Raw genomic sequence first — 26,445 nt, 5'->3', positions numbered from 1 at the left:
CCTTTGTTTGTCACGCTTTACTCTGGGTTGTGCGTTACTCGTTTCTTGTTTTGAAGTGAGTTAAGAGATTAATTCTGGTCCATCCAGGGGTTAGAGAACGACTCTGTCATTAGAAGGGATCGGCGCCCGCTGTGACGATGTCAGCTCTGCTTTCGCAGAAGCACACGACAGGTGTGTAGGGTCAGTCCAGAGAGAGAGAGAGAGAGAGAGAGAGAGAGAGAGAGAGGGTTGGGGGGGGGGGAGGGGGGGGCTCGATGCCCCGAACCGCTCCTCACTCCTTTACCTGTAAAATTTCTTGTTTCTTTATGTTCGCGTACAACTCTCATGTTGTAGCGTTCGCACTGTAAAATGCGGGAAAACATAATTCTTAGTAACCCAGGGTTCGTATATAATGAAATTAATTCTCAAGTCTGGGTTAGACTTCTGTTGTAGTGCTAAATTTGTTTCAGCTACTTAAAGGTATTGTCTTTGGCTGTATTGTTTGTCTCGCTTAACTTTCTTACAACCAGTCAGTAAATCTGTGCATCACCTATCTGTAATCATACTGATCTGGATATGTCGGCTGTTAAGTAACGGGCGCTCTCAAATGCACTGCTTGTCTAGTCGCTGCCGACCTTGTCCTTGAGGACTTCAAATGGTTCAAATGGCTCTGAGCACTATGGGACTTAACATCTGTGGTCATCAGTCCCCTAGAACTTAGAACTACTTAAACCTAACTAACCTAAGGACATCACACACATCCATGCCCGAGGCAGGATTCGAACCTGCGACCGTAGCGGTCACGCGGTTCCAGACTGAAGCGTCTAGAACCGCACGGCCACATCGGCCGGCCCTTGAGGACTCCGTGATTACCTTAACGTTAGCACAGAATCGAATTTTTGTTCGAGAACTTCTTAGACCATACTTTAAGTATGGTCTAAGAAACTTTAGAACAAAAATTCAGATGTCAGTGCCAGTAGAGATTTAATCATTTTTGGTAAACGTAAGCAATTTTTTTGAGGTGTTTCCTTGTGAGACCACTGTGGGGGAGGGGAGCTGGGAGTGTGGGAGTGAGAGATGAGATAGATTGTTCGAAATGACTTTATACCACTAACAAATCATAAACCACAAATCTCATTGCAGGAAAAACAAATATACACTCTGACAGTTGCCGTTACTATCGCTTGCCAATAAAATTGTCAAAAAGCCCAATAAAACTCTATGAAGTCCTGACACATTTCCGCATTTGTTCGTAGTATTAAATTTTAGGTATTTTAATGTAGCATTTCGGGATCTAGACGAAACGGTGACTGTCTGAAGTAAGGTATTGTTACGAACCATGTCTGAATATTAAGGTTTGAGGATATTTTTCTGCGTCTACAACGATAAGCATCTTTAATGTCATCATATAGTGAAGTCCAGGGTTGCTTTCATTTCCATGGGCTCCAGGCCGTTTGTGACGGAAGGCGCAAGTTGGTCCAGTCAGTGATATGGTTGTGGGGTTGTGGAGTTCCTTAGTGTGTTCCTGTAATACAGCGAAAAGTAATTGGTAGAAAGCCCTGCATTCGAAAAGTCGGTTGTAAGTATTCTGCATGGACGATGTTCAGGGCGAGAGTAAGTTTCCTACACAGTTGGGCAATTGTCATTGTGAAATTTATGCTAAATCACAGGTTTTTGGAAAAATAATACGTATTATCCCGTCATCATTATCAGCGACGTGCTTTAATAAACTATTTATTGAACGCCACGAGTAGAGCTGTTCTTAGAGGTGAAAATGAGGGGTGAGGTTGTGTAAGGTGGCAATAATTTCGCACCTTACAAGCACTCATCCACATACTTTGCCGTGATCTACAAACATAATTTGATATCATGTGATACGTTGTACATCGTTTAGTGTCGGCAGACTTGCCAACACTACGCACACTAATTGAAAGAGGCGGCCACGATGCACGCGCTAACTCACGCAGGCGGGCGTTAGGTCTGAAACAGGATACGTAATGAATGCTATAAAGAAAAGTACGTAGCTGCTGGAATACTTAACTTTACTCCATCTTTGGTACATCGCTATTGACGATATAAGTGAGACTCTTTAGATACATGCAATGTTACTAATGGCGCCTTGCTAGGTCGTAGCCATTGACTTAGCTGAAGGCTATTCTACACTCCTGGAAATGGAAAAAAGAACACATTGACACCGGTGTGTCAGACCCACCATACTTGCTCCGGACACTGCGAGAGGGCTGTACAAGCAATGATCACACGCACGGCACAGCGGACACACCAGGAACCGCGGTGTTGGCCGTCGAATGGCGCTAGCTGCGCAGCATTTGTGCACCGCCGCCGTCAGTGTCAGCCAGTTTGCCGTGGCATACGGAGCTCCATCGCAGTCTTTAACACTGGTAGCATGCCGCGACAGCGTGGACGTGAACCGTATGTGCAGTTGACGGACTTTGAGCGAGGGCGTATAGTGGGCATGCGGGAGGCCGGGTGGACGTACCGCCGAATTGCTCAACACGTGGGGCGTGAGGTCTCCACAGTACATCGATGTTGTCGCCAGTGGTCGGCGGAAGGTGCACGTGCCCGTCGACCTGGGACCGGACCGCAGCGACGCACGGATGCACGCCAAGACCGTAGGATCCTACGCAGTGCCGTAGGGGACCGCACCGCCACTTCCCAGCAAATTAGGGACACTGTTGCTCCTGGGGTATCGGCGAGGACCATTCGCAACCGTCTCCATGAAGCTGGGCTGCGGTCCCGCACACCGTTAGGCCGTCTTCCGCTCACGCCCCAACATCGTGCAGCCCGCCTCCAGTGGTGTCGCGACAGGCGTGAATGGAGGGACGAATGGAGACGTGTCGTCTTCAGCGATGAGAGTCGCTTCTGCCTTGGTGCCAATGATGGTCGTATGCGTGTTTGGCGCCGTGCAGGTGAGCGCCACAATCAGGACTGCATACGACCGAGGCACACAGGGCCAACACCCGGCATCATGGTGTGGGGAGCGATCTCCTACACTGGCCGTACACCACTGGTGATCGTCGAGGGGACACTGAATAGTGCACGGTACATCCAAACCGTCGTCGAACCCATCGTTCTACCATTCCTAGACCGGCAAGGGAACTTGCTGTTCCAACAGGACAATGCACGTCCGCATGTATCCCGTGCCACCCAACGTGCTCTAGAAGGTGTAAGTCAACTACCCTGGCCAGCAATATCTCCGGATCTGTCCCCCATTGAGCATGTTTGGGACTGGATGAAGCGTCGTCTCACGCGGTCTGCACGTCCAGCACGAACGCTGGTCCATCTGAGGCGCCAGGTGGAAATGGCATGGCAAGCCGTTCCACAGGACTACATCCACCATCTCTACGATCGTCTCCATGGGAGAATAGCAGCCTGCATTGCTGCGAAAGGTGGATATACACTGTACTAGTGCCGACATTGTGAATGCTCTGTTGCCTGTGTCTATGTGCCTGTGGTTCTGTCAGTGTGATCATGTGATGTATCTGACCCCAGGAATGTGTCAATAAAGTTTCCCCTTCCTGGAACAATGAATTCACGGTGTTCTTATTTCAATTTCCAGGAGTGTAACTATCTGCTCTGCAAATGAGCGAGGCTTCGTCAGTGTGGTCGCTAGCTACGTCGTCCGTACAACTGGGGCGAGTGCTAGTCCGTATCTCGAGACCTGCCTTGTGGTGGCGCTCGGTCTGCGATCACTGACAGTGGCGACACGCGGGTCCGACATGTACTAATGGACCGCGGCCGATTTAAAACTACCACCTAGCAAGTGTGGTGTCTGGCGGTGACACCACACATCGTATATATGTATATATATAAAGGAGACTGACATTGTCACGTACGCCTTGTAAATAAAGTGCCAAGATGGACAGTCTGGACACGTGAGCGCGACGACACAAGACAGGGGAGGCCGGCCGCTATTGTAGTAGGGCCAGAAGGATAACCGGGCAATACTCTCTAACTCTGCAAATATTGGACGCAGGTGAGAGGAACGAAGCAGCAGCACCTCGGGAACCACGCAGGCTGGTTTATTTCCAAGGATTTTTACTCAGAAGCGTACCATTGTAAGAGTATAGGGTCTTCCTCGCAAACGTTCCGCACTGGACGACAAAAGACTATAATATGGTTGGTCGGCGTTCGGAAGAATCTGTAGAGAGGGAGAATATTCCGTGGTTTCGGGAATATGATTCGGTTTTGGAATGAAGAGGATGGGGAGCCGAGCCTTGCTGGGAAGCCAACAGTGGAGAGACGAAGTCTTCCGTTGTGAGCGCCCGTGTGTGACGGCCGTTCAGTATCAACTTTGTTGGTACAAACTGTCTTGCTGTCTTTGCTCTCAGGAGAGTTTGCAGTTAGAACAGTTAGGCACTGTACTGTTGCGAAAATATAAGATTCAGGATTTCACCTCAGGGTTGGAAGTCGTCGTCGAGTACGTAGCGTTAAGTAATTGAGAGCAATACTTCTGCCTATACTTACGTTGAGACGTTATCTGAACTCCCTTCTTGTGGCTGGGAGTTCGTGTTTCTGGTCTGTAGAACACATGGGAGAAGACATTATTAGAGTATAGTAGTCACAGGTCCGCCTTCTGCCGTCTTAGTGTTTGAAAGAGTTTGTGGCTGGAATTCTTCCACCGTCGCAGACGTACGAAAACCATCACTTCGACGCACTGGACGCAGTACATTTGCTGATATCACAGATTGCTTCGGCTTTTTGGGGTTGTAAAAGCTAAACATCTGTGACAAAGTTAATTTCCACTGAGGTTCCACACGATTGTAGATAATCTTGGAAACAAGTGTCTTCTAGTGTTTGATACGTAGATGTCAGTCATTTTGCGTTATTGACATTAGTTCGCGCAGTCATAAGGGGCAGAGCTGGACAATTGATTACTAATTTTTGTTAGGAAATAAAGACAATTGTACTCAAAAGGTCGATTTTAATCTATAAAATATATATTGAATAGCAGCGTTTATCATGTAGTAGTATTAGTTGCCTTCATCATTCATGTATGTTTAAAATGTAATTTAAATGCTAAAAAAGAGCGTTAAGAGATCCTAAGATCTGCTTCAGGGGGATAGACAGGGCCATCGTTTTAGCGTTCGTTATTTTCCGTTGCGCACACTCATTTTACACCCGCGTGGAGTAGCGTCTTGAAGTTGTGATAGGGGTGATGCGGGCTAGAAATTTACATCATGCTTCGGTGAATAGGGAAAGGTCATTCACGTAGCACATGGCAACGAAAAAAAAAAACGAAGATATCTGCTTAAAGCAAAAGTCAAAGAAATGGGTCGCTCGATACAGCTTTAATCATTAGAATAGAGAATGAAAGGTAAAAAAGGAAAAATACTTCTTCCGCCAGTACGACGAGGGCCAAGATAAAAAATAGAACTGGGACGTTTAGAGTATGTGGTAATTAACCCTCCTTTGTTTTACGCACCAGACGTGACTTGATCACTTAAATGTCGGATGCTGAGCAAGCGGATCTAAGGAGCTTCTGGTTTCTTATGTCCACAGACATGATGCTCGCTGCTTCCCTTGCGTTTCTGTTGGCGGCGGCGTCGTGCCAGGGGTACGTGGTTGGCTACGCCCACTTCAGGTCGTCCGTCGCCGTCCAGGGACGATCGGGGGTCGCGCCAGTCGCTGCTGCCACAGTTCCACCGCCAAAGGCGCCGTGGACGCAATTTTCTTCGCGGAACAGCATCGGCAGTAATAAAGCAGCGACGACAACTGGGACTGCAACTACCACGACCACGACCGCTCCTTTAAATACTATTATCGCCAGTGCTGTTACTACACCCCGAGTCTCCACTACAACGTCAGCCAAGGCAGTGACAATGAAGGCCCCACGTGCCACCGGCGAGGTGGACTCCGGGGTCGCCACGGTAGCGGCGACGCTCCGGAGGCACCTTCCAGCCAATGAGAACGCTGTGCTGTCGCCGCTGAGCATCGCGTCAGTGTTGGCAGCCCTGCAGATGGGCGCGCGTGGGAACACCGCAAGACAAATAGCTTCGTTCCTTGCCCAGGGCACGTCCTCCGACTGGATATACTGGAACAAGATGGGCGAGGCTCTCCGTGCCATCAACGCATCCAAGGTGAGTGAACTATGCCTTTAAATCCTGTCCACCCCACTGAAGAAAATCTCCCTGCCTGCTTCCCGAACCTTAAGACACGTTTGAGTCTTCAGTGTCTTGTTTAGTTTATAAAAGCTGTGTATCCTGGTAAAGTTAACCCCAAGCAGCCAGCTTTAGTCCACAGGGTCATTTCAAGGGGGCTTCAACTGGCTGTGATGTAAACGGCCATGCTAGGACGGGTACAAAGTTTTCGGTCAGATCACCTAGGTTAAGCAGCGTTGGGCGTGGAGACTACTTGGACTGATATGGGTGACTCTCCGGGCATGCCACGTGCTGTCGACAATTTTTCCCTTTGCCTTTACGGCAGAAGGGACAAGAGTGTATTATTGAGTGAGGGCACCCCCTACAGTGTTGATGATGATCGGTCTGTCCGGAATGTGACGTTAACCTCTGCGGAGGACAGAACTGTAAGCTATGGGCAGGCGCCAAGATTCACTCTGTTCCCTATCTCCGCCACACACCATTGCGGTCGTCCACACTTAATATGTACAATTACCCGTACAACTATCATCTATCATACTTCACTAAGGAAACGTTTTTTTTTTTTTTTTTTTTTTCAGTGAATCTATTGATAGCCAGGAACATAACATAATGGTGGTGGACGTTTCATTGCAGCAAGTCACCGCGTAACCGGAAGGTCGCAAATTGTGACATGTCAGTGACCATGATCCTCGTCTAGGTCAGGCTTACCAACTTTTGACAGCAAAGAACACTCAATGTTCAAGCTACAGCGATAGAAAATGCTGTATAACGCTGGGTGGCACTGCAGCAACTATAAATATTAGTCACGGCTGACAACACCGCACTGTACGTCATATGGCACAAATTCACACTCCTGCATACCTTCATACTCCGATCACATTTCTTACAAGTCACTAATTCCAGATGAACTAAGCCTTGACCGAGGGTGTGATTCGCTGTTCAGTCCTTTAGTACCCGAACAACCAGTTCCTGTGCAGGATGGATGCACAAGTACGTGACTCCAAAATTGTAACAGGGTCGTTTTGGTCTATGTAAACAGCTTAATCGGCGCGTTCAGAAAGCCAGCACCATTCTGAGTAAATCAGTCACAAAATATGGGTGATCAATGGAATCATTTTTCATTACGCAAGCTAAAGAAATTTTGAACAGTTAATAGGAAGGTTATGCACACACTCTTTCGGGACGAAATAAGCATCGTCCTGGAGCACTTCACTTTAGAAGAGGCTTCTCCACAAGAGCGTTATCGTGAGAGCTCCGAAAAATTTATCTTGCGTGGTATAGTGAATAAGCAGTTACACGTTCCCTCATATGCGGCTTTTCAGTGTGTTGTATCAAGGCACTACTGATACGAGGTAGGTCCTGAGGACCATACGTATACCTATCTGGATTACGGGCGTACTGAAGTTACCTACAGTATAGGGACAAAATGTAAACATTACAAGTTTCCTCCAGGGTAGTTATTTAGCGTTAGGTGTGGTCTTCGGTGGATCTTCGACGGTTTGTAAAATCACTTTATTCGTGAGCGGTTCCTGAGCAAACCGTGAAAAACGACGATTTTTACGTATGATGTTGTTGTTGTTGTTGTTGTTGTTGTTGTTGTTGTCGTCGTCTTCAGTCCTGAGACCCTCCACCCTGCCCTCCAGTACTAAATTGATGATCCCTTGAAGCCTCAGAACATGTCCTACCAACCGGTCCCTTCTTCTAGTCAAGTTGTGCCACAAATTTCTCTTCTCCCCAATCCTATTCAATACCTCCTCATTAGTTATGTGATCTACCCATCTAATCTTCAGCATTCTTCTGTAACATCACATTTCGAAAGCTTCTATTCTCTTCTTGTCTAAACTGTTCATCGTCCATGTTTCACTTCCATACATGGCTACACTTCATACAAATACTTTCAGAAACGACTTCCCGACACTTAAATCTATATTCGATGTTAACAAATTTATCTTCTTCAGAAACGCTTTCCTTGTCATTGACAGTCTACATTTTATATCCTCTCTACTTCGACCATCCTCAGTTGTTTTTCTCCCCAAATAACAAAACTCCTTTACTACTTCCAGTCTCTCATTTCCTAATCCAATTCCCTTATCCTCGTTTTGCTTTTGTTGTTGATCATCGTATATCCTCCTATCAAGACACTGTCCATTCCGTCCAACTGCTTTTCCAAGTCCTTTGCTGTCTCTGACAGAATTACAACGTCATCGGCGAATCTCAAAGTTTTTATTTCTTCTCCATGGATTTTAATACCTACTCCAAATTTTTCTTTTGTTTCCTTTACTGCTTGCTCAATTTACAGATTGAATAGCATCGTGGAGAGGCTACAACCCTGTCTCGCCCCCTTCCCAACCACTGCTTCCCTTTCATGCCCCTCGACTCTTCTGCCATTTACTTTTTGTACAAATTGTAAATAGCCATTCGCTCCCTGTATTTTACCCCTGCCACCTTCAGAATTTGAAAGAGAGTATTCCAGTCAACATTGTCAAAAGCTTTCTCTAAGTCTACAAATTCTAGAAACGTAGGTTTGCCTTTCCTTAATCTTTCTTCTCAGATAAGTCATAGGGTCAGTATTGCCTCACGTGTTCCAACATTTCTACGGAATCCAAACTGATCTTCCCCGAGGTCGGCATCTGCCAGTTTTTCCATTCGTCTGTAAAGAATTCGTGTTAGTATTTTGCAGCTGTGACTTATTAAACTGATAGGTAATTTTCACACCTGTCAACAACTGCTTTCTTTGGGATTGGAGTTATTAAATTCTTCTCTAAGTCTGAGGGTGTTTCGCCTGTCTCATACATCATGCTCACCAGATGGTAGAGTTTCGTCAGGACTGGCTCTCCCAAGGAAGTCAGTAGTTCCAATGGAATGTTATCTATTCCCGGGGCCTTGTTTCAACTCGGGTCTTTCAGTGCTCTGTCAAACTCTTCACGCAGTATCGTATCTCCCATTTCATCTTCTTCTACATCCTCTTCCATTTCCATAATATTGTCCTCAAGAACATCGCCCCTGTATAGACCCTCTAGGGGTTCTTTGCTTAGAACTGGGTTTCCATCAAAGCTCTTGATATTCATGCAAGTGGTTCTCTTTTCTCCAAAGGTCTCTTTAATTTTCCTGTAGGCAGTATCTATCTTACCCCTAGTGAGATAAGCCTGTACATCCTTACGTTTGTCCTCTAGCCATCACTGCTTAGCCATTTTGCACTTCCTGTCGATCTCATTTTTGAGACGTTTTTATTCCTTTTTGTCTGCTTCATTTACTGCATTTTTGTATTTTCTCCTTTCATCAGTTAAATTCAGTATCTCGTCTGTTACCTATGGATTTCTACTAGCCATCGTTTTTTTACCTACTTGATCCTCTGCTGCCTTCACTGTTTCATCCCTGAAAGCTCTGCATTTTTCTACAGTATTTATTTCCCCCATTCCTGTCAATTGTTCCCTTAGGCTCTCCTTGAAACTCTGTAGAACCTCTGGTTCTTGCAGTTTATCCAGGTCCCATATCCTTAAATTCCCACCTTTTAGGTATGAGAAGTACGAAATTGCGAAGGTGGTCACTCCTATACTTTCTATTCATGGCAGATCCTTGAAATGGTTACCATATGTACTTAAGATGATACTGTCGAGGTACTTCGAAAGTAGTTTCGATATGATTATTACCGAGATAGAGGTTCAAATTTACCGTACGTCTGCACGTAATACCCGGTCTGAAGCATAAATGTAATTTTCACTGACGTAGTGAACACGTGGCAATGGTTCTGGGGTCATCACAGACATTCTGCGATCACCAAACTGTTTCTAGTCAGCATTTTTTCACCAGTAAAACTTAAAATGCGCTCTGTCTGTGAATGGGCACCTTACGCCTATACAAATGTGCCCAGTGTGGCACTACTGTGACAAAACGAGCTAAAAGGGGTCTTAACATGCCCGAAAACTTGAAACGACTGACAAAAATTATGTACCAAGGGAAGGACTGCCAATTCAGTAAAATATTTCTCAGAACGTTTTCACTCTATTAACGGAGGTAGGACGTCAAACGGGCTGACATGGAGCGGGAGAGGCCCCAGAGGACATTTTTATTTCCACTATCTATACTTTCACAAATAAATTCATAAAACTTTGTCAGCATGACCAGGAAGGATTCAGGATTCACACACACAGCAGTGGACACTCGTAGCAGTGGAAGTTCAAAAACGTAACAAAATAATCTTCTGCACTTAGTATTGGCTGCATTTGTTGCGATAGGTACACTTTTCTTAATCAGTAAGAGAGATTCTTCGATGAATTTTGCACAGCATACAAACCATACTTACAGGTGTATGAAACTCTAGAATTTATAAAAAAAATGATCTGTTAGATTTTAAACTTCATGTTTGGAAAACTCAAATTTTATAGTTAATTACCTAATTTTTGCCAGAGTTTCTAAGACATTTGGAAAATTGTTTGTTTAAACTTCACTGCTATAAGTGTGAATCCTGAATCCTTCGAGGTCACGCTGACAAAGTTCTGTGAATTTATTTGTAAAAGTATAGACAGTGGAGATTAAAATGTCGTGAGGTGCATCTCGTGCTCAAAGCCAGCTCTTTTGAAGTCCTAATCCCCTCATTACAAAAATTGTAAACCGGGTGTTTCCTTTAAAAGCGATCAATAGGCAAAAGTTTCCAGTAAAATATGATGCTAACGTTTTGTGTCAACCAATTGTGTACTTACTTGTTGTTTATATGTGTCAGTGTACGTAAATGCTTCTCATGATGTAAATCAACCGCAAAAATTGAATTGATCTGCAGAATTAGCTTCACTTAAGCAGCGCAACCTGCTGTAGCACATCAGAGAAGGGAACTAGCGGAAAACGTTCCAGTCGGAGAACAAAAAAATTTTTTTGAGCATGGAATGAGGTTTGGGGCAGCTGGTTCCTCACTTTCGCCAGTCTTTGAAATAGTATTATATTTGCCTTTTTCGTGGTACTACAGGATCACTTTTTCGCTGATAATTTACTACGGTAATTCAGGCTTCATTAGCTGTCAACGTACACAGAGCGTGAGGAAGTTTCGTCTAAAACATATAGCTCTAAACCATGTATGTCGAATAAGTATTTTTCGAAGCATTTAGTATTTTAATGTGACTGGTGTTCTTTCCATCGGTCCACCGATTTAAATAGTAAACAATTAGCTCTGGCAAAATTGCAGACTGTTAAGTTCCAGAACGTTCTCGCTTTCTCCAAAGCAAAGTGTTGGTCTCCCTGCAGGCGGTGACGGCAAGCTTGGCGAACGCTGTCGTGCTGGACAAGGGGGTCTCTCTCAGTCCCATCTACGAGCAGACCGTGAGGAACGTCCTGAATTCGGAAGTGCTCGCCGTGGACTTCGCCGGCCACCCGACAGAGGCGACCACCTCCATCAACCAGTGGGTGTCGGACAAGACGCGCTCCAAGATCCCCAGGATGCTGGAGCAGCCTCTGGGCGCGGACACCGTGCTGGCCGTGGCCAGCGCCCTCTACTTCAACGGCGCCTGGAACGAGCAGTTCAAGGTCAACGCCACACGCAGGGCACGCTTCACCGTCAGCGAGACGGAGGCGTTCGAGGTCGACATGATGTTCCAGGAGTCATCCGCCCTCTTTGCCTATGACGAAGTAATCGGATGCCAGGTACGTTTCGACAAGCAATTGGATCTGGAAATAATCCTGTCCAGCACAACTCTGGTCAGTCGCATTAAACGCCGCTGTTTTACAATGCTTTCCTACGTTAGTTCACACTAAAACGTCATATTTTGGTCTTTACCGGAACAAGTATTGGCTTAGACGGAGAAATATCACGTCTAGCAACAAAGCTTTTCCCTGTGCGGTGGTATTTCACCACAGAGCGACGGAAATATAAAAATCTCACTGACAAGGTAACCTCCCCATCGCACCCACCTCAGATTTAGTTATAAGTTGGCCTAGTGGATAGGCCTTGAAAAACTGAATACAGATCACTCGAGAAAACAGGAAGAAGTTGTGTGGAACTATGAAAAAAAAAGCAAAATGTACAAACTGAGCAGTCAAAAATGGTTCAAATGGCTCCGAGCACTATGGGACTTAACATCTATGGTCATCAGTCCCCTAGAACTTAGAACTACTTAAACCTAACTAACCTAAGGACATCACGCAACACCCAGCCATCACGAGGCAGAGAAAATCCCTGACCCCGCCGGGAATCGAACCCGGGAACCCGGGCGTGGGAAGCGAGAACGCTACCGCACGACCACAAGATGCGGGCAACTGAGTAGTCCATGTGCAAGATAGGCAACACAAGGATAGTGTGAGCTCAGGAGCGCCGTGGTCCCGTGGCTAGCGTGAGCAACTGCGGGACGAGAGGTCCTTGGTTCAAGTCTCCCCTGAAGTGAAAATATTAATTTTTTTATTTTCAGACAGTTATTTTGCGAAGCTGCACAGGTACACAGAGCAGTATTGTTTACACGATCGTGTGTCAGTTATCAAAGTTCAGGCACTCACACATAATCAACATCGCTCTCCAAAATTCCAGGACATGTTCAGATTTGCTAGGACATATGCAAGATTTGACGGTCTACACACGAAAAAATTGAAAACGTTAAATGTTTTGACAGACCACAGGGAAAACTGTGCGACTGTGAAACTGTTGCATTCATAGGTTGCAGTTTGACACTCTTACGTTTTCATCACTTTTTTGGGAGTGATTATCACATCCATAAGAAAACCTAAATCGGGCAAGGTAGAAGAATCTTTTTACTCCTTCGCCAGGTCTAAAAGTTAGGTGGGTCGACAACATATTCCTGTCATGTGACACCTGTTGTCACCAGTGTCGTATAGAATACATCAGACGTGTTTTCCTGTGGAGGAATCGGTTGACCTATGACCTTGCGATCAAATGTTTTCGGTTCCCATTGGAGAGGCACGTCCTTTCTTCTACTAATCACACTGTTTTGCGGTGCGGTCGCAAAACGGACACTAAACTTATTACAGTGAACAGAGACGTCAATGAACGGACAGATCATAACTTTGCGAAAATAAAAAAAGTAAGCTTTTCACTCGAGGGAAGACCTGAATCGAGGACCTCTCGTTCCGCAGCTGCTCATGCTAACCACGGGACCACGACGCTCCTGAGCTCACACTAACCTTGATGTTGCGTATCTTGCACATGGACTACTCAGTTTGTATATTTTGCTTATTTTTTTCATAGTTACACACAACTTCTTCCTGTTTTCTCGATTGATCTGTTTCAGTTTTTAAAGGCCTATCCACTGTGCCAACTTATAACTAAATCTGAGGGAGGTGCGATGGGGAGGTTCCCTTGTGAGTCTTCTAACAGCAATACTCAACATGACTGGCTCAAGCTGTTATTGGTAGCTAGAAATCAGGTGCTAATTTCTCTACAAACAGCAAATCACTATAAACTTCAAAACAGTACTTACATTCCATCGCACTGTTCGTTGAGGGTATACCTATCTATAAATGAATCAAGAACTGGAATGATGAGTTGAATGTTCTGTGGAAACGTGGATTAATTCAATCCTCCCAGTTACCAATTCGTGACAAACTTGGAAAAACATGTAGCGTTAGTTATCCGCATTGCAATTGTTGATTGGTTTTAAACATCCGGCAGCAGGAATTGTAATCGTGTCGTCTTGCTAGTTACGCAGTAGTTCGTAACTACTGTTCCAGGTCTGTGAGAAATCCTCCACATGCTGGAAATGTCAGTACCAGAGCAGCAGCTTCGACTCACAGTGAGACCACGTGGTCATGGTGTGTTGAACGGCTGATAACACCGTAGCAACTCGCATTCTGCCTCCCTAAAACTTCAGATCTGTTCATATCCCGTGTCATACTATCTCCAGTCTTCAGTGCTGGATATAGCGACAGGAACGCTAAAGATAAAACGTAGGGTAGTATTGCAAATGAAATTTCATAGCTACATTATTATTCCGATTATTGTGCAGGGCGACATTTCACTCGTAGTTCTATCTAAACTCCATCTTCAGTTACCGTGTTGCTGTATTCAGCGGTACTGTGACCGTAAGAAGAGGGATATTTCTCAACAAGACCAACAAGTTAAATGTCGGACTACGATCGTTTGCTGGGTACAGACAAACGTACAACCAAAGCAGAAACTTAGGCAAACAGTCGGTATCACTAGAACGAAATAGAAACACATAAGGTGGTTTACCACGAACCTTGTCAGCAAACCATGTTATTGATCGACTGAATATGAGGCAATATCATATCCTTTCGAATTGTAGTTAATAAGTATACTTCGTTCTGTAAAGACAGTGCAGTGAGAAAGAAATTACAGAGCCGATTTCTCAACTTCATGGCTCCATTAGCCTTGAGAAAGAAATTATAGAACCTATTTAACTTAACGGCATTCTTTGTAGGTCGCCACCGGTTCTCTGGCTTCCGATAAGAGTTCTCCATAACGTAATCTGCATTGTGCTGCTGAGAAGGAATTGCTACACGCCATCATACAACCGCGTAAAGTTTGAAACAGCTTGAAGTATCAAATTGACATTTTTCATGACACAATTCGTTGAAGTATCAACAAAAACAAAACAAGGATAATGGAATGCAGTCGAATTTAATCAGGTGATGCTGAGGAATTGGATTAGGAAATGAGACACTTAAAGTAGTAAATGAGCTTTGCTGTTTTGGAGACCAAAATAACTGATTATGGTTGAAGTAGAGGAGACATAAAATGTAGACTGGCAATGGCAAGGAAAGTGCTTCTGAAACAGAGAAATTTGTTAACATCGAGTATAGAATTGTCAGGATGTCTTTTCAGAAAGAATTTGTGTGTAGTGTAGCCATGTATGGAAGTGAAACATGGGCGATAACTAGTATGGACAAGAAGAGAATAGAAGCTTTCGAAATGTGGTGCTAAAGAAGAATGCTGAAGATGAGGTGGGTGGATCACATAACTAATGAGGAAGTACTGAACAGAATTGGGAGAAGAGGAATTTGTGGCACAACTTGACTAGAAGAAGGGATCGGTTGGTAGGACATGTTCTGAGGCATCAAGGGCTCGCCAGTTCAGTACTGGAGGGAAGCGTGGAGGGTAAAAATCGTAGAGGGAGACCAAGAGATGAATACACTGATTCAGAAGGACGTGGGTTGCAGTAGTTTCTTGGAGATGAAGCAGCTTGCACAGGATAGAGTATCATGAGCTGCAGCAATCTAGTCTCTGGACTGAAAGCTACTACTACTACTACTACTACTACTACTATTACTACTACTGATGCCATACTGAAACCAAATTTCACAATAATTCTCCCAGCGCCACTGTGGACATGTCAAACGGTGGGAAGTTTGTCAGACCGCCTCTTACGCACGTCGCACCCCTTCTCTTGATGTCTGTCATGGAGGTAAGAACCACGATAACCAGCGTTGAGATCACACGGGTTTATTATGAGTGGTGGAGAAAAACGTTTCAGACACACCGGCGCTTAGAATCGACACGAAGAGGCCTCAGGATATGTAAAGAGCGTCACAAAATGACTCCTTTCCTTGGGGCGTTAATTCTTACAAATTTAGCGGTAGGACAACTCGCAGCGCGTTTTTGAGGACGTTTCAGGCCTTCGTTAAAGACATTGTACGGCTGCATCCCCATTGAATGTAATCGCACCCATTTGGAGTGCAGTTAGACTGCAATTTTTGCTTTCATTTACAGGTCCGAAATACTAGGGATCGTCCAATACCATTTGACGAAGTTCGAACTTGATACGAAGCAGCAAACGTTGTTCATGAATTTCAGCCCGCATCTCCACAGCCTCCCGTGGCGTAATCATTGAGTGTGCAACATGACACATCTGTAAATAAAACGACAAAGGGGCCCCTAAGACAGCCACTAAGGCACAACCCTCTGTGGCGCCTACAAGTCTTCACTGTGTGTTTTAGAAATAAACCTTCACGGAGACAACCTGAGAAGTAGACTTTGGCACCTGCAAGCTGGCAACCCCTTGACACCCCTATTCCAACATGAGGGTGCCTAGGACTGCTTCACAGGTAGTCTGTGTAAAGGCATACTTTTTAAAATTCTCAGTAGAGGTTTGTGGGTGCCACCGAGGCTTTTGCCGCACTGGGTTTCTTACAGGGACCCTTGTCGTTTTATTCACGCATGTGTTAATATGGTATCGTCGGTGATCACGTCACAGCAGGATGTGAAACAAGTGGGCTGAAAATGCACTAGTACACTTTGCTGCTCTGTATCACGTTCGAATTTCGTCGAATAGTTTTCAACGATCCCTAATGTATCTAAAGTGTACATGAAACCAAAAATTGTTGTCATGCTGCATTCCAAACCGATGTTATCACGCTCAATGTGTTTGGGGCCCTACAATTGCCTTAGCGAAGGTTTATAAGGGTCAAGAGGTGTCAGCAGTGTCAAAGGCTGTCAACAGTCTCGTTTCCCCCTGCGGGTCTGGGGGTTAGAATAGGCCTGAGGTATTCCTGCCTGTCGTGAGGGGCGACTAAAAGGAGTCGCTCACGTTTCAGCCTTCATGTGACGGTCCCCTGTAAGGTATGAACTCCGGTTTTTCAAAATCTTTGGGAAGGGCGCTTTACATGGTGCATAGAGTCCATCATGCACTGAGACCTCTCGCATCCATCGTCGATGTGCATCTACACTTCCGCTCACTCTCCAGCTGTTGGGCGAGGTCACCCACCCCACAACACATGGTCAGCCAGCCATGGTAATCTGCTCTCTTGTTTTGATCTCTTCATGTTTCTTGCGTCTCTCTGTGGTTTACTTGTCGGATTTTGTCCATTTTAATGTTTGTTGCCCTTCTGTCATTCTTTTTTTAGTTCTTGATTATTTTACTCCCAACCTTGTGGAATTATTTTAATCGGAACGAGGGACCGATGACCGAAGCAGTTTGGTCCCTCCCCCATCTTATAAACCAGCCAACCAACCAAAGTCTTGTTGCTCATCGCGGTGACAAATGTTTTCGGCCGCGAAATGTGAGAGAATAAACGCCCCAATGAAACGGTTGGTTTAGTTGACGCTCTTTACGTAATCTCATGAGGGCTTGTCGTGGCGATTCTGAAAGTTGGGTGTTTTCTCAGCCACCCATAATCACACTGTGATTTCTACGGAGCTTGTGGCGTTTCTGACGTCTACCGCAGAGGCGTCGAGAGGACTGAAATGTGGCTAAGGAGTAGCCTGGCGACCTTCCCATTGTGCGACTGGTCGACGGTGGCACTAGGAGGAATCGTGCTGGAATTTGGTGCCAGGTTGACATCATGAACCCTCCCCACTACTCACATGAAGTTGAGGTGTGGCTTTATTTTCCGCTTATGTCGACATCTTTGTCTGAAGAGCCACCAAGCTAGGGTTCCACGTCAGACAGCGCCACGCTTTGGCATCATCACTGGAAGAGGTTGTAGGTGCCTTTCCGCCGCGTCAACTGCTTTGGGGTAAATGCGCTCTCTCATCTTACTCAGACAAGTGTAATTTCTGGCAAGTTCTCTCAGTGCTTGAACCCTGCTACTTTTCCCGTGTAAGGAACACGTAGTAACCACGCGGTGAGTAATCTCAGTTCAAGAGTTGTATTTGACCTGTTGAAAAAGAAAATGTTATTGAGCGTGACGTCATGCATGTCTCAGTTTAATTTTTAATTTGAACTGTGTTCAAAATCGCTTAGACTGTTGCCTACAGAACTACTTAGACTAACCGAAGTCATTCGAGTTGTTTTCAATATATTTGTCATCAGTCTTTTACCTGGTTCGAGGCGACCCGACAAGAATTCTTCCCTTCTACCCATCTCTTCATCTTAAAGTAGCACTTGCAACCTACGTCCTCAATTAAATGTTGGCTCTAAACGGGCATTCTTAAAAATTTCTTTCTCAAATTAAGATCGATTAGATTAAGGTTAGACTTACTTTTGCCAGGAGCGCCTTGTCTGCCAGTGATGGTCTGATTTTTATGTCCCCGTCACTTCGTGCGTCGTCAGATGTTATTTTGCTTCAATGGTAGCAGAATTCTTTAACCTAGGTTACTCCGTGGTCTCCTACCCTGATGTTACTTCTGACGCTGATCTGATCTCATTACTGCAGGTACTTAGTCAGTACACTTTGCGACCGTTGTGCTGGAGTATTTTCATGATGAAAGAACCAGATATCAAATCCAGTCTCTTGATGGATGATAGAGCTTCAATACCTTAAGACGGCCATTATGGATCTTTAATTTACCGTTTTGTATTTCCTGGTATGTCAGCCTCAATTTATAAAAAACTCCCATATTTTGAAAACAAAGTTTTCTTTAGCTAGTTTTCTTACTGCAACATGGAGTGCGTAAGTAGCGAGTTTACGTTAGCAGAGAGCGATTTGAAATTAGCCTCCAGAAACTACGTGAATCGTCTAAATATCGCGGAATGATAATCGTAGTTTTGGTATACTGTCGTCGAAGTCAGAGTGAAAAATGTTTTGACATGCGTTTCTGTTCAGTTTTCTTCATAGCTGTTTCTCAACAGGAGTGGATAAGCTGATATTTCCGTTGTAATATAGGCGTAATTAACAGATTGACTGTCCTACGTGAACAGTGCTTCGCAGACTTACTGTGAACTAACTGAAAAGTGCTCTTAACCCTTTCGTGAGCCGTGGGAAACATGCTTCCCACTACAATGAACTCGCTCTCCCGTGGGATTCAGTTGCCACCTCTGTACGGTGCTACCACCTAGTGAACAGTATAGGGTACTACTTCCAATCGGAAGTTCCCGCCGTTTTTGCTGTACCTTCGCGCAGAGGCATTGTATAGCTGAGTGTTGCTCTGTATAGGAGGAGCCTATCAGTGCTGTTTGCGTGACATTTTGTGATTTACCCAAATTTATGAAGGAAAACGTAAAATTGGAACGAGGAGAATTCCAGTTTGAAACAAAGGGAGCCATTTCTGCAGTAAAATGGATGGATAACCGTCCAGTCACTTCCCTGTCCTCAATTCATGACCCATGAGAAACAGCCAAAGTGAAAAGGAAAAACAAGGATGGTACTAGTACAGAGATTTCTTGTCCTGAATTTGTGGCAGAATACAACAAAATAATGGGTGGTGTCGTTTAGCTTGATCAATTACGAGAAAGGTATGCTATTCGCATATGCTCTGTAAAATGGTGGCACAGAATATTTTATTTCCTGGTGGACGTTGCTGAACAGTTTTATGCTGTGGAAAATAAGTAAAAGAGAAAGTGGACAGCATGATCAGCTCACATACAGGATCCATCTAGCCAGACAATTGATCGCTGGCTTCTCGTCCCAAACAAGGCGTGGACAAAAACCTGTCTTTCTGGCAAAAAGGGGTAAAGTACCTGAAGATTTTCGTCATGTGTCTGTAGGGGAGCATCAACCCATTTTAGGAGAAACCTACTGGACGTGCCGTCATTTTAGTACCAAAGCTGCGGAAAAGAGCACTCGCTGTGTTTGTACATGTTGTCAAATACCACTTTGCATAGACCCATGTTACAGAAAATTTCATGGCAAGTAATTTGAACAATCATTGTAATAAGAGAAGTAAATTTATCAAATATGACATATATTGAAAAAGTTGTTTTTATCATTTAACTCCAAGGAAGGGCAGTGGGAAGAATACTTCCCACCTTGTTGTGTGACCTCACTTTCACAGTTGGAGCAAATTTAATATTCTGTATGATAAATATGCCTATCTGTTAACTACTATCTGCTCTCCATTCATTAAAAAAACTGCTCAATTTTGCCCACGAAAGGGTTAAACCACTCATTGAGAACTAGCTTAAGAAATGTTGTAAATACATTTTCAGGAAATGTTATAGTTACGCCTTCTCTGCTTCACCCCCCTTACAATGCCTGATGACTACAAGCTTTTTTTGTGTCTGTGTGACCACTGTGAGCAGCTCGTCTGAAGTTAGCTCCAGGTGGCCTCGGACGAGCGTACCTGCGCGTGCGGCTGCGTCACGGCGAGCGCAGTCCCTCGTGACCGTGACCTTTGTCCCGCAGGTGCTGGGTCTGCCGTACAAGGACGAGGACTTCGCGCTGTTCCTGGTGCTCCCCGACAAGCCGGGTGTGTCCGGCCTCTCGCGGCTGGAGCAACAGCTGTCTCCAGCAGCGCTGATCCAGCTGCTGGACTCGGCAGACTGGAGCGAACTGCCCTTCTACGTCCCTCGCATGAAACTCGAAGCTTCCTTCAACCTCAACGACGCCCTTGTCGCCGCCGGAGTCACGGACATGTTCGACGCTTCCAAAGCCGATCTGTCTGGCATCCTCAGCCCCAATAGGTGAGCAAAGACCCATTTTCCAACTGTTTGCATTGCTTATTTCTGTGTACAAAATATCAAACCATCTCTGTATACGTCCAACACCAAACTGCCACAATCTGTTGTATACTACCTGTTCATTACCTCCACTATTAAGTCTGCTGTCTTTCGTGGTTATTAAGATAGGAAGTAAAAATCTTCAAAGGTGTTACGGTGCGCCATGCCCCTTTCAATTTTGTCTTGCATACTCAACGTTCGGAACACTCTACTGGGCCTTTTTCAGATTATTCTAGAGCCTTCGGTTATCTAAACACTGAACAATGTTGAGCTAACCCGTAGCACCAGAAGATCAGTGCAGATAGGTCGAAAAGCCGAATATGGAAGAAGAAATTGAACACGATTCAGCCTAACACCCTAGAAGATTTAACCACCATCTGCATTCCCTTCTATCCTGTATCGAATCTCTCTCATTGATCAATTATCAAATGAAGAGGACAAATATGGCTCGGCTCATTTTCTGCCAACCTCTCACTTCCTGTGAACCCAAATACTATACACACATTGTACTTCGTAAAAATTTCGTGTCTTTGTATATAGTCATAATTGTTAAGGGCGTGGTCCATATCTTTCGTTGGTTCTCTCGTAAATATTATTGTAAGCTCTTGCTCGGACTTGAAAAGCTGTAATTTTGACAGTGCACTTGGGAATTGTGCGTCCTCATAAATCTACGGGATCTTTTAAAGACAGTTCAAGCTCTTAATGTGTCCTGTAATCAAGTGTTGATAAAATACCTGAATGCGCTGAATAGGTTAATTCGAGCACATCAATTGTATTGAGAGATAAATAGAAAGACTTGCTGATCATACAGACTGGTTGCAAGTATATTTATTACCAGATGTTCCTCTGCATGATGAATGTAGGAGACCTTTGCTATAACACTTTTAGAATTTCCAAACACTGTCACTAAAACTGGACTAGTCTACATCTACACGATTACTCCGCAGTTCGCACTTATATTCCTGCCAGAAGGTTCATCGATCCACTTTAACACTACTTCCCTACCTTACCACTTTCGAACAGAGTACAGGATAAAAGAACACTTCAATATTGCTTTTATTTCCGCCAATGATCACAAAACGTTTGGTCCCCAGACTACAGGTATCGGTCAACAATGACCATCTTCAGGTCTGTTTTATACGTTGTACTAATAGAATAAACCCGTAGTGGCATCGTCACCAAATACACACAAAATCAGCTTATTATCGTCGCATGGATTTAAAATATGGTGTGAAGCAGGTCACAGTTCAGGTAGTCATAATGTGCCTACTGTTAAGAGTAACAGCTCGAACTGTAACCTAGTTTACACCACATATGCGACGATAAGAAGCTGATTTTGTGTGTGTATTGTGGCGATGCCGCTATAGCTTTATTACATTAAGACACGTTACAAAACGGCTATCTAATCCTGTCACTGGCCGAAACCGGTACTCTAAGGACCAAAAGTTTTGTAATCATTGGCGGAAATAAAAAGAATTCATTATACACTTCTTGGATCACTGTTTCAATCCACGACCATGTGGCGACTTGTGAAATTTAAATATTTCCATGAGAGCTCTGACGACACTCTTACTTTATTGCGGTGATCATTTGTCTGTAGGTAGGTTAGTCAGCAGAATATTTCCACATGCGGAGGAGAAATTTCGTGAAAACATCCTGTTGCGACGAAAAATGCGTTTGCTTTAATGGTTCCCACCCAACTCGCGTCTCTCGCTCTTTCTCGCAACAATAAAAAACGAGGTGCGACTGTTAAGGGTCCAATACCACGCAGAAATACCCTGTCAGTGGTCTTTCGATCATGTGATGTCCTTAGAAAACGGTAAATGATACCTGCAGACAATCTGAGGGCGGCTCAAATTGTCTCCTAAGTAGTGTGTGTCCGTCAGGTGCACTTTCTTGGGGAACGCTGGATATCACTTAGTTTTCCTAGATGTCTTTCCGCCAGTTACTACGAACTGTGATCTTACTGAGAGGAAATCGTGAATCTACTCGCATAACCCGAGACTTTGTGTTTTTTTCCCTTCGAGTCCAGACAATACTCCGTAGGCACGCAATTTCCTTGTAAGCTGTTTCTCAAAAACGGCATCAAAAGACTTCCGCGAACATAGAAATCTGGGATCAGTTTGACAGCCCCCTGTCGATAGCTGTCTTATTTCCTGAGAGTAAAGAGCTAGTTGTGTTTCACAAGGACGATCTTTTCTGAATCATCGCTGTTATGTGACTGGATTTGTGATTTCCTGTCGGAGAGGTCACAGTTCGTAGTAGCAGACGGAAAGACGTTGAGTAAAGCAGAAGTGATTTCTGGCGTTCCCCAAGGTATTGTTATAGGCCCTTTGCTGTTCCTTATCTATATAAATGATTTGGGAGACAATCTGAGCAGCCGTCCTCGGTTGTTTGCAGATGATGCTGTCGTTTATCGATTAATAAAGTCATCAGAAGAGCAAAACAAACTGCAAAAAGATTTAGAAAAAATTATCTGAATGGTGCGAAAAGTGGCAGTTGACCTTAAATAACGAAAAGTGTGATGTCATCCAATCGAGTGCTACAAAGAACGCGTTAAAATCCGTTTACACGATAAATCTAACTAATCGAAAAACCGTAAATTCAACTAAATACCTAGGTATTACAATTACGAACAACTTAAATTGGAAGGAACACACAGAAAATGTTGTGGGGAAAGCTGACCAAAGACTGCGTTTTATTGGCAGGACACTTAGAAAATGTAACAGACCTACTAAGGAGACTGCCTACACTACGATTGTCCGTCATCTGTTAGAATACTGCTGTGTGGTGGGGGATCCTTACCACACAGTACTCACGGAGTACATCGAAAAAGTTCAAAGAAGGGTAGCACGTTTTGTATTATCGCGAAATATGAGAGAGAGGTTCAGAGAAATGATACTGGATTTGGGCTGGAAATCGTTAAATTTTGTTGACACCGACCTTCATAGGGGGGAACGATCACCACGATAAATTAAGGGAAATTAGAGCTCGTACGGAAAGAATAGGTGTTCGTTCTTTCTGCGCGCTATACGAGATCGGAATAATAGAGAATTGTGAAGGTGGTTCGATGAACCCTCTGCCAGGCACATAAATGTTATTTGCAGAGTATCCATGTAGATGTAGATGTTTCAAATATACGTAGAATTTGTAAACAACAGACACAGAACGGCAGTACGTGGAGCTATATCAGTGTCGTATCAAGGTAATAAACCTTTTCATTTTCTTCCACCAGTTCCAGTTTTATCTTATGACCAATACTACTCAGTGTAAACATATTTTTGGGAAAATAGTGTGTCTGGTGGTCGTCGGCTGGCTACTTCGGTTGTAGGGGCCCGTGCGCACTGTGGTGCACCATTTGGGTACCCAGTCGTTGGCTGAGCATGCCCAGAGTTGTGGTAAATTATCTTAGATTGGCTGGCGTGCGGAGAGACGCCGCCACGGCACGGGCCCACCTCGGTACCGACCCGCTACCGAACAGCTTACAGAATTGCACTCTGGCTCGGTTGCGGTAACTCCAATGCTCTGTGGCCTCACCTACAGAACTGACCAGCAGAGCGACTGATCATTACACAGTAGGGCCGCCAGGCTGGATTAGACATTCGAAGCATGGCTCGGTAATCGACAAAAGGCTGAGTCGGTGCACCTTCAGAACAAAGGGGCTGGACTCGCTGAGCACTGAGAATGATCATGTGTTTCTGCACACAGTTATCTAGAGAGACTTATCTTCCACTTGCCTGTCACTTGAAACTTCCTTGCAGATTAAAACTGTGTGCTGGACCGAGACTCTAACTCGGGACCTCTGCCTTTCGCGGGCAAGCGCTGTAGCAACTGAGCTACCCAGGCAGGACTCACGCCCCGTCCTCACAGCTTTACTTCTGCCAGTACCTCGTCTCCTACCTTCCAAACTTTACAGAAGTTCTCCTGCGAACCTTGCAGAACTAGCGCTCCCGAAAGAAAGGATATTGCGAATACATGGCTTTGCCACAGCCTGGGGATTGTTTCCAGAAAGGCAAAAGTCCCGAGTTCGAGTCTCGGTCCGGCACACAGTTTTAATCTGCGAGGAAGTTTCATATCAAATGGTTCAAATGGCTCTGAGCACTATGGCACTTGCCTTCTGAGGTCATCAGTCCCCTACGACTTAGAACTACTTAAATCTAACTAACCTATGGACATCACACACATCCATGCCCGAGGCAAGATTCGAACCTACGACCGTAGCGGTCGCGCGGTTCCTGACTAGCGCCTATAACCACTCGGCCACCCCGACCGGCATTTCATATCAGCGCACACTCCGCTGCAGAGTGAAAATCTCATTCTGCCTGTCACTTGTTTGCTTTCTCTTCTCTGCCTACCGCTTTCAACGCTCCTCCTCGTCTTTCCCCTCGCTTGACCCTTCTCATACTCCCTCTCGCCTCGACTCCTCTGACCTGCTTGTGCCGCGTTACGGTAATGTGGCTGCCTCCTCCTTCACTGTGTAACCTTCTTGCAGGACCGTCCCTCTGTACGTGAGCGACGTGGTGCACCGCGTGGTGATGGACATCACCGAGTCCGGCACGGAGGCGGCGGCCGCGACGGTGGCGACGGCGTCGCGCTCCGGCAGCAGCTACAAGTTCGTCGTGGACCGGCCCTTCCTCTTCGTGCTGCAGCACCGCCGCTCCGGCGTGCCGCTCTTCTGGGGCAGCGTCGTGCGGCCCACCCCCCGCTACCCCCTCTCCGGCACCCTCTGAGGCAGCGGCGCGCCTCACACAGACAGATCTAGGAGCGATAACCTGGCCGCGGGCGGGTCACTCAGTTCCCCAGCCGCTTTCTCCGCGGCCGCCCCTCTGTTGACACGCGGCCTTCACCTAGCAACATGTACGTGAATGGTGCGAGGCCTCCGTCCTGTCAGATCTCTGCACTTATCTCAGGAGCTGTCCGCCGTAATTTGGCTGCAGATAGCTAACTCTCAATTATACTGTCTAGCTGCGAAATAAGGCGAATAACTTGACGATATAAATCTCTATAGTGTTAAAGTTCCTAATTGCATCGGTGAACAAAAACCTGAATCCAACTACTATTTTACTAGTAATCTAACCATTCTTTCCGCCTTACAAGCATGTCACTCATCCCCACCCCTTATCCCAGATGTCACATCCTATGACTACTTCTGCTAATAAGAACAGCGAGAAAAACAATTGACCGGGGAGTGCTACACTTTATCACTCCTCACAAAAATCTTCTATTTGAACAATCCTTTGACAGCTGAACTGTCACTCTTAATCTCCAGTACAAAACATGGCTCTTGCCACGGTAGTGACAGTACTTGAGTGTAGCTCACACATACCTTTACGTTACGCATTTTTTTTTTTCCAATTTGAAGTGATGGAACTCTCCCATTTTCCACCTGTCCATTATCAGAAAGCAACCACTTCACGTGTTCCCTCATTATCATCGGAAGCTGAATAGAGTATTAATTTAAAAAAAAAAAAATACTTACGCTCTGCAGTGGAAGGTACCTGTAATGTTACCATTAGATAAAAATTTATGCTGGAGTGGCAATCATACAGGAGCGCATCCATCCCTGTAGTCTGCATTAATCTTATCGATTGAGTTATCAAAGCACCGACCCACATTCCTGCTGCATACTTTCGGCATTTTCTGTCGCCAGCAACAAGTTTTACTCTGTCACTGTATTATCGCTTATTTGCAAAGTCGTTGTGAGCAGTGCTTTTGGTACTGCGAAGCCAAAGATTTAATGTATGAATAATTTTAATGGAGTGTAAATAAATACTGACACTTCCAAATATTTATTGACTCACAATAAAACTTCATGATAAATTCTTATTTTCATTGGAGAATACATAATTATATTAATAAAATACCCTACTGCACTGAGAATAATAACCATTCAGACAGCAGAAAGAACATCCAGACACCAGTCAACAAAATAAAACGATTCTAAAGTATGGAAGTGTTTGAAAAAGCGCACAAGGCCGCCGCCTCCAAATTCGACACAAAATAGAGACTGAACGTGCATAACAAGACGACGCAAAGCACTTCAACATTTCCAAATGGTTGAGATCGCTATCGTGTAG

At 45.0% G+C, this 26,445-nt stretch overlaps 1 protein-coding gene across 1 annotated transcript in view; it reads left to right on the top strand.

The window, feature by feature from the left end:
- LOC126458597 (leukocyte elastase inhibitor-like) overlaps nucleotides 1–26,156 on the top strand; it is a 48,830-nt gene extending 22,674 nt beyond the window's left edge. The window contains exons 2-5 of the mRNA XM_050095750.1: nucleotides 5,500–6,077; nucleotides 11,334–11,729; nucleotides 20,055–20,332; nucleotides 24,861–26,156. Coding sequence (XP_049951707.1) covers nucleotides 5,502–6,077; nucleotides 11,334–11,729; nucleotides 20,055–20,332; nucleotides 24,861–25,098 — 1,488 coding nt within the window. The 5' untranslated portion in view covers nucleotides 5,500–5,501 and the 3' untranslated portion in view covers nucleotides 25,099–26,156. The remainder of the gene's footprint in view (nucleotides 1–5,499; nucleotides 6,078–11,333; nucleotides 11,730–20,054; nucleotides 20,333–24,860) is intronic.
- The last annotated feature ends 289 nt before the right edge of the window (nucleotides 26,157–26,445 follow it).

This window comes from Schistocerca serialis, chromosome 2, assembly GCF_023864345.2.
Source record: "Schistocerca serialis cubense isolate TAMUIC-IGC-003099 chromosome 2, iqSchSeri2.2, whole genome shotgun sequence".
NCBI classification, from domain to species: domain Eukaryota; kingdom Metazoa; phylum Arthropoda; class Insecta; order Orthoptera; family Acrididae; genus Schistocerca; species Schistocerca serialis.
The sequence above is the reverse complement of the archived record's forward strand: the minus strand, read 5'-3'. Positions and strand labels throughout refer to the sequence as shown.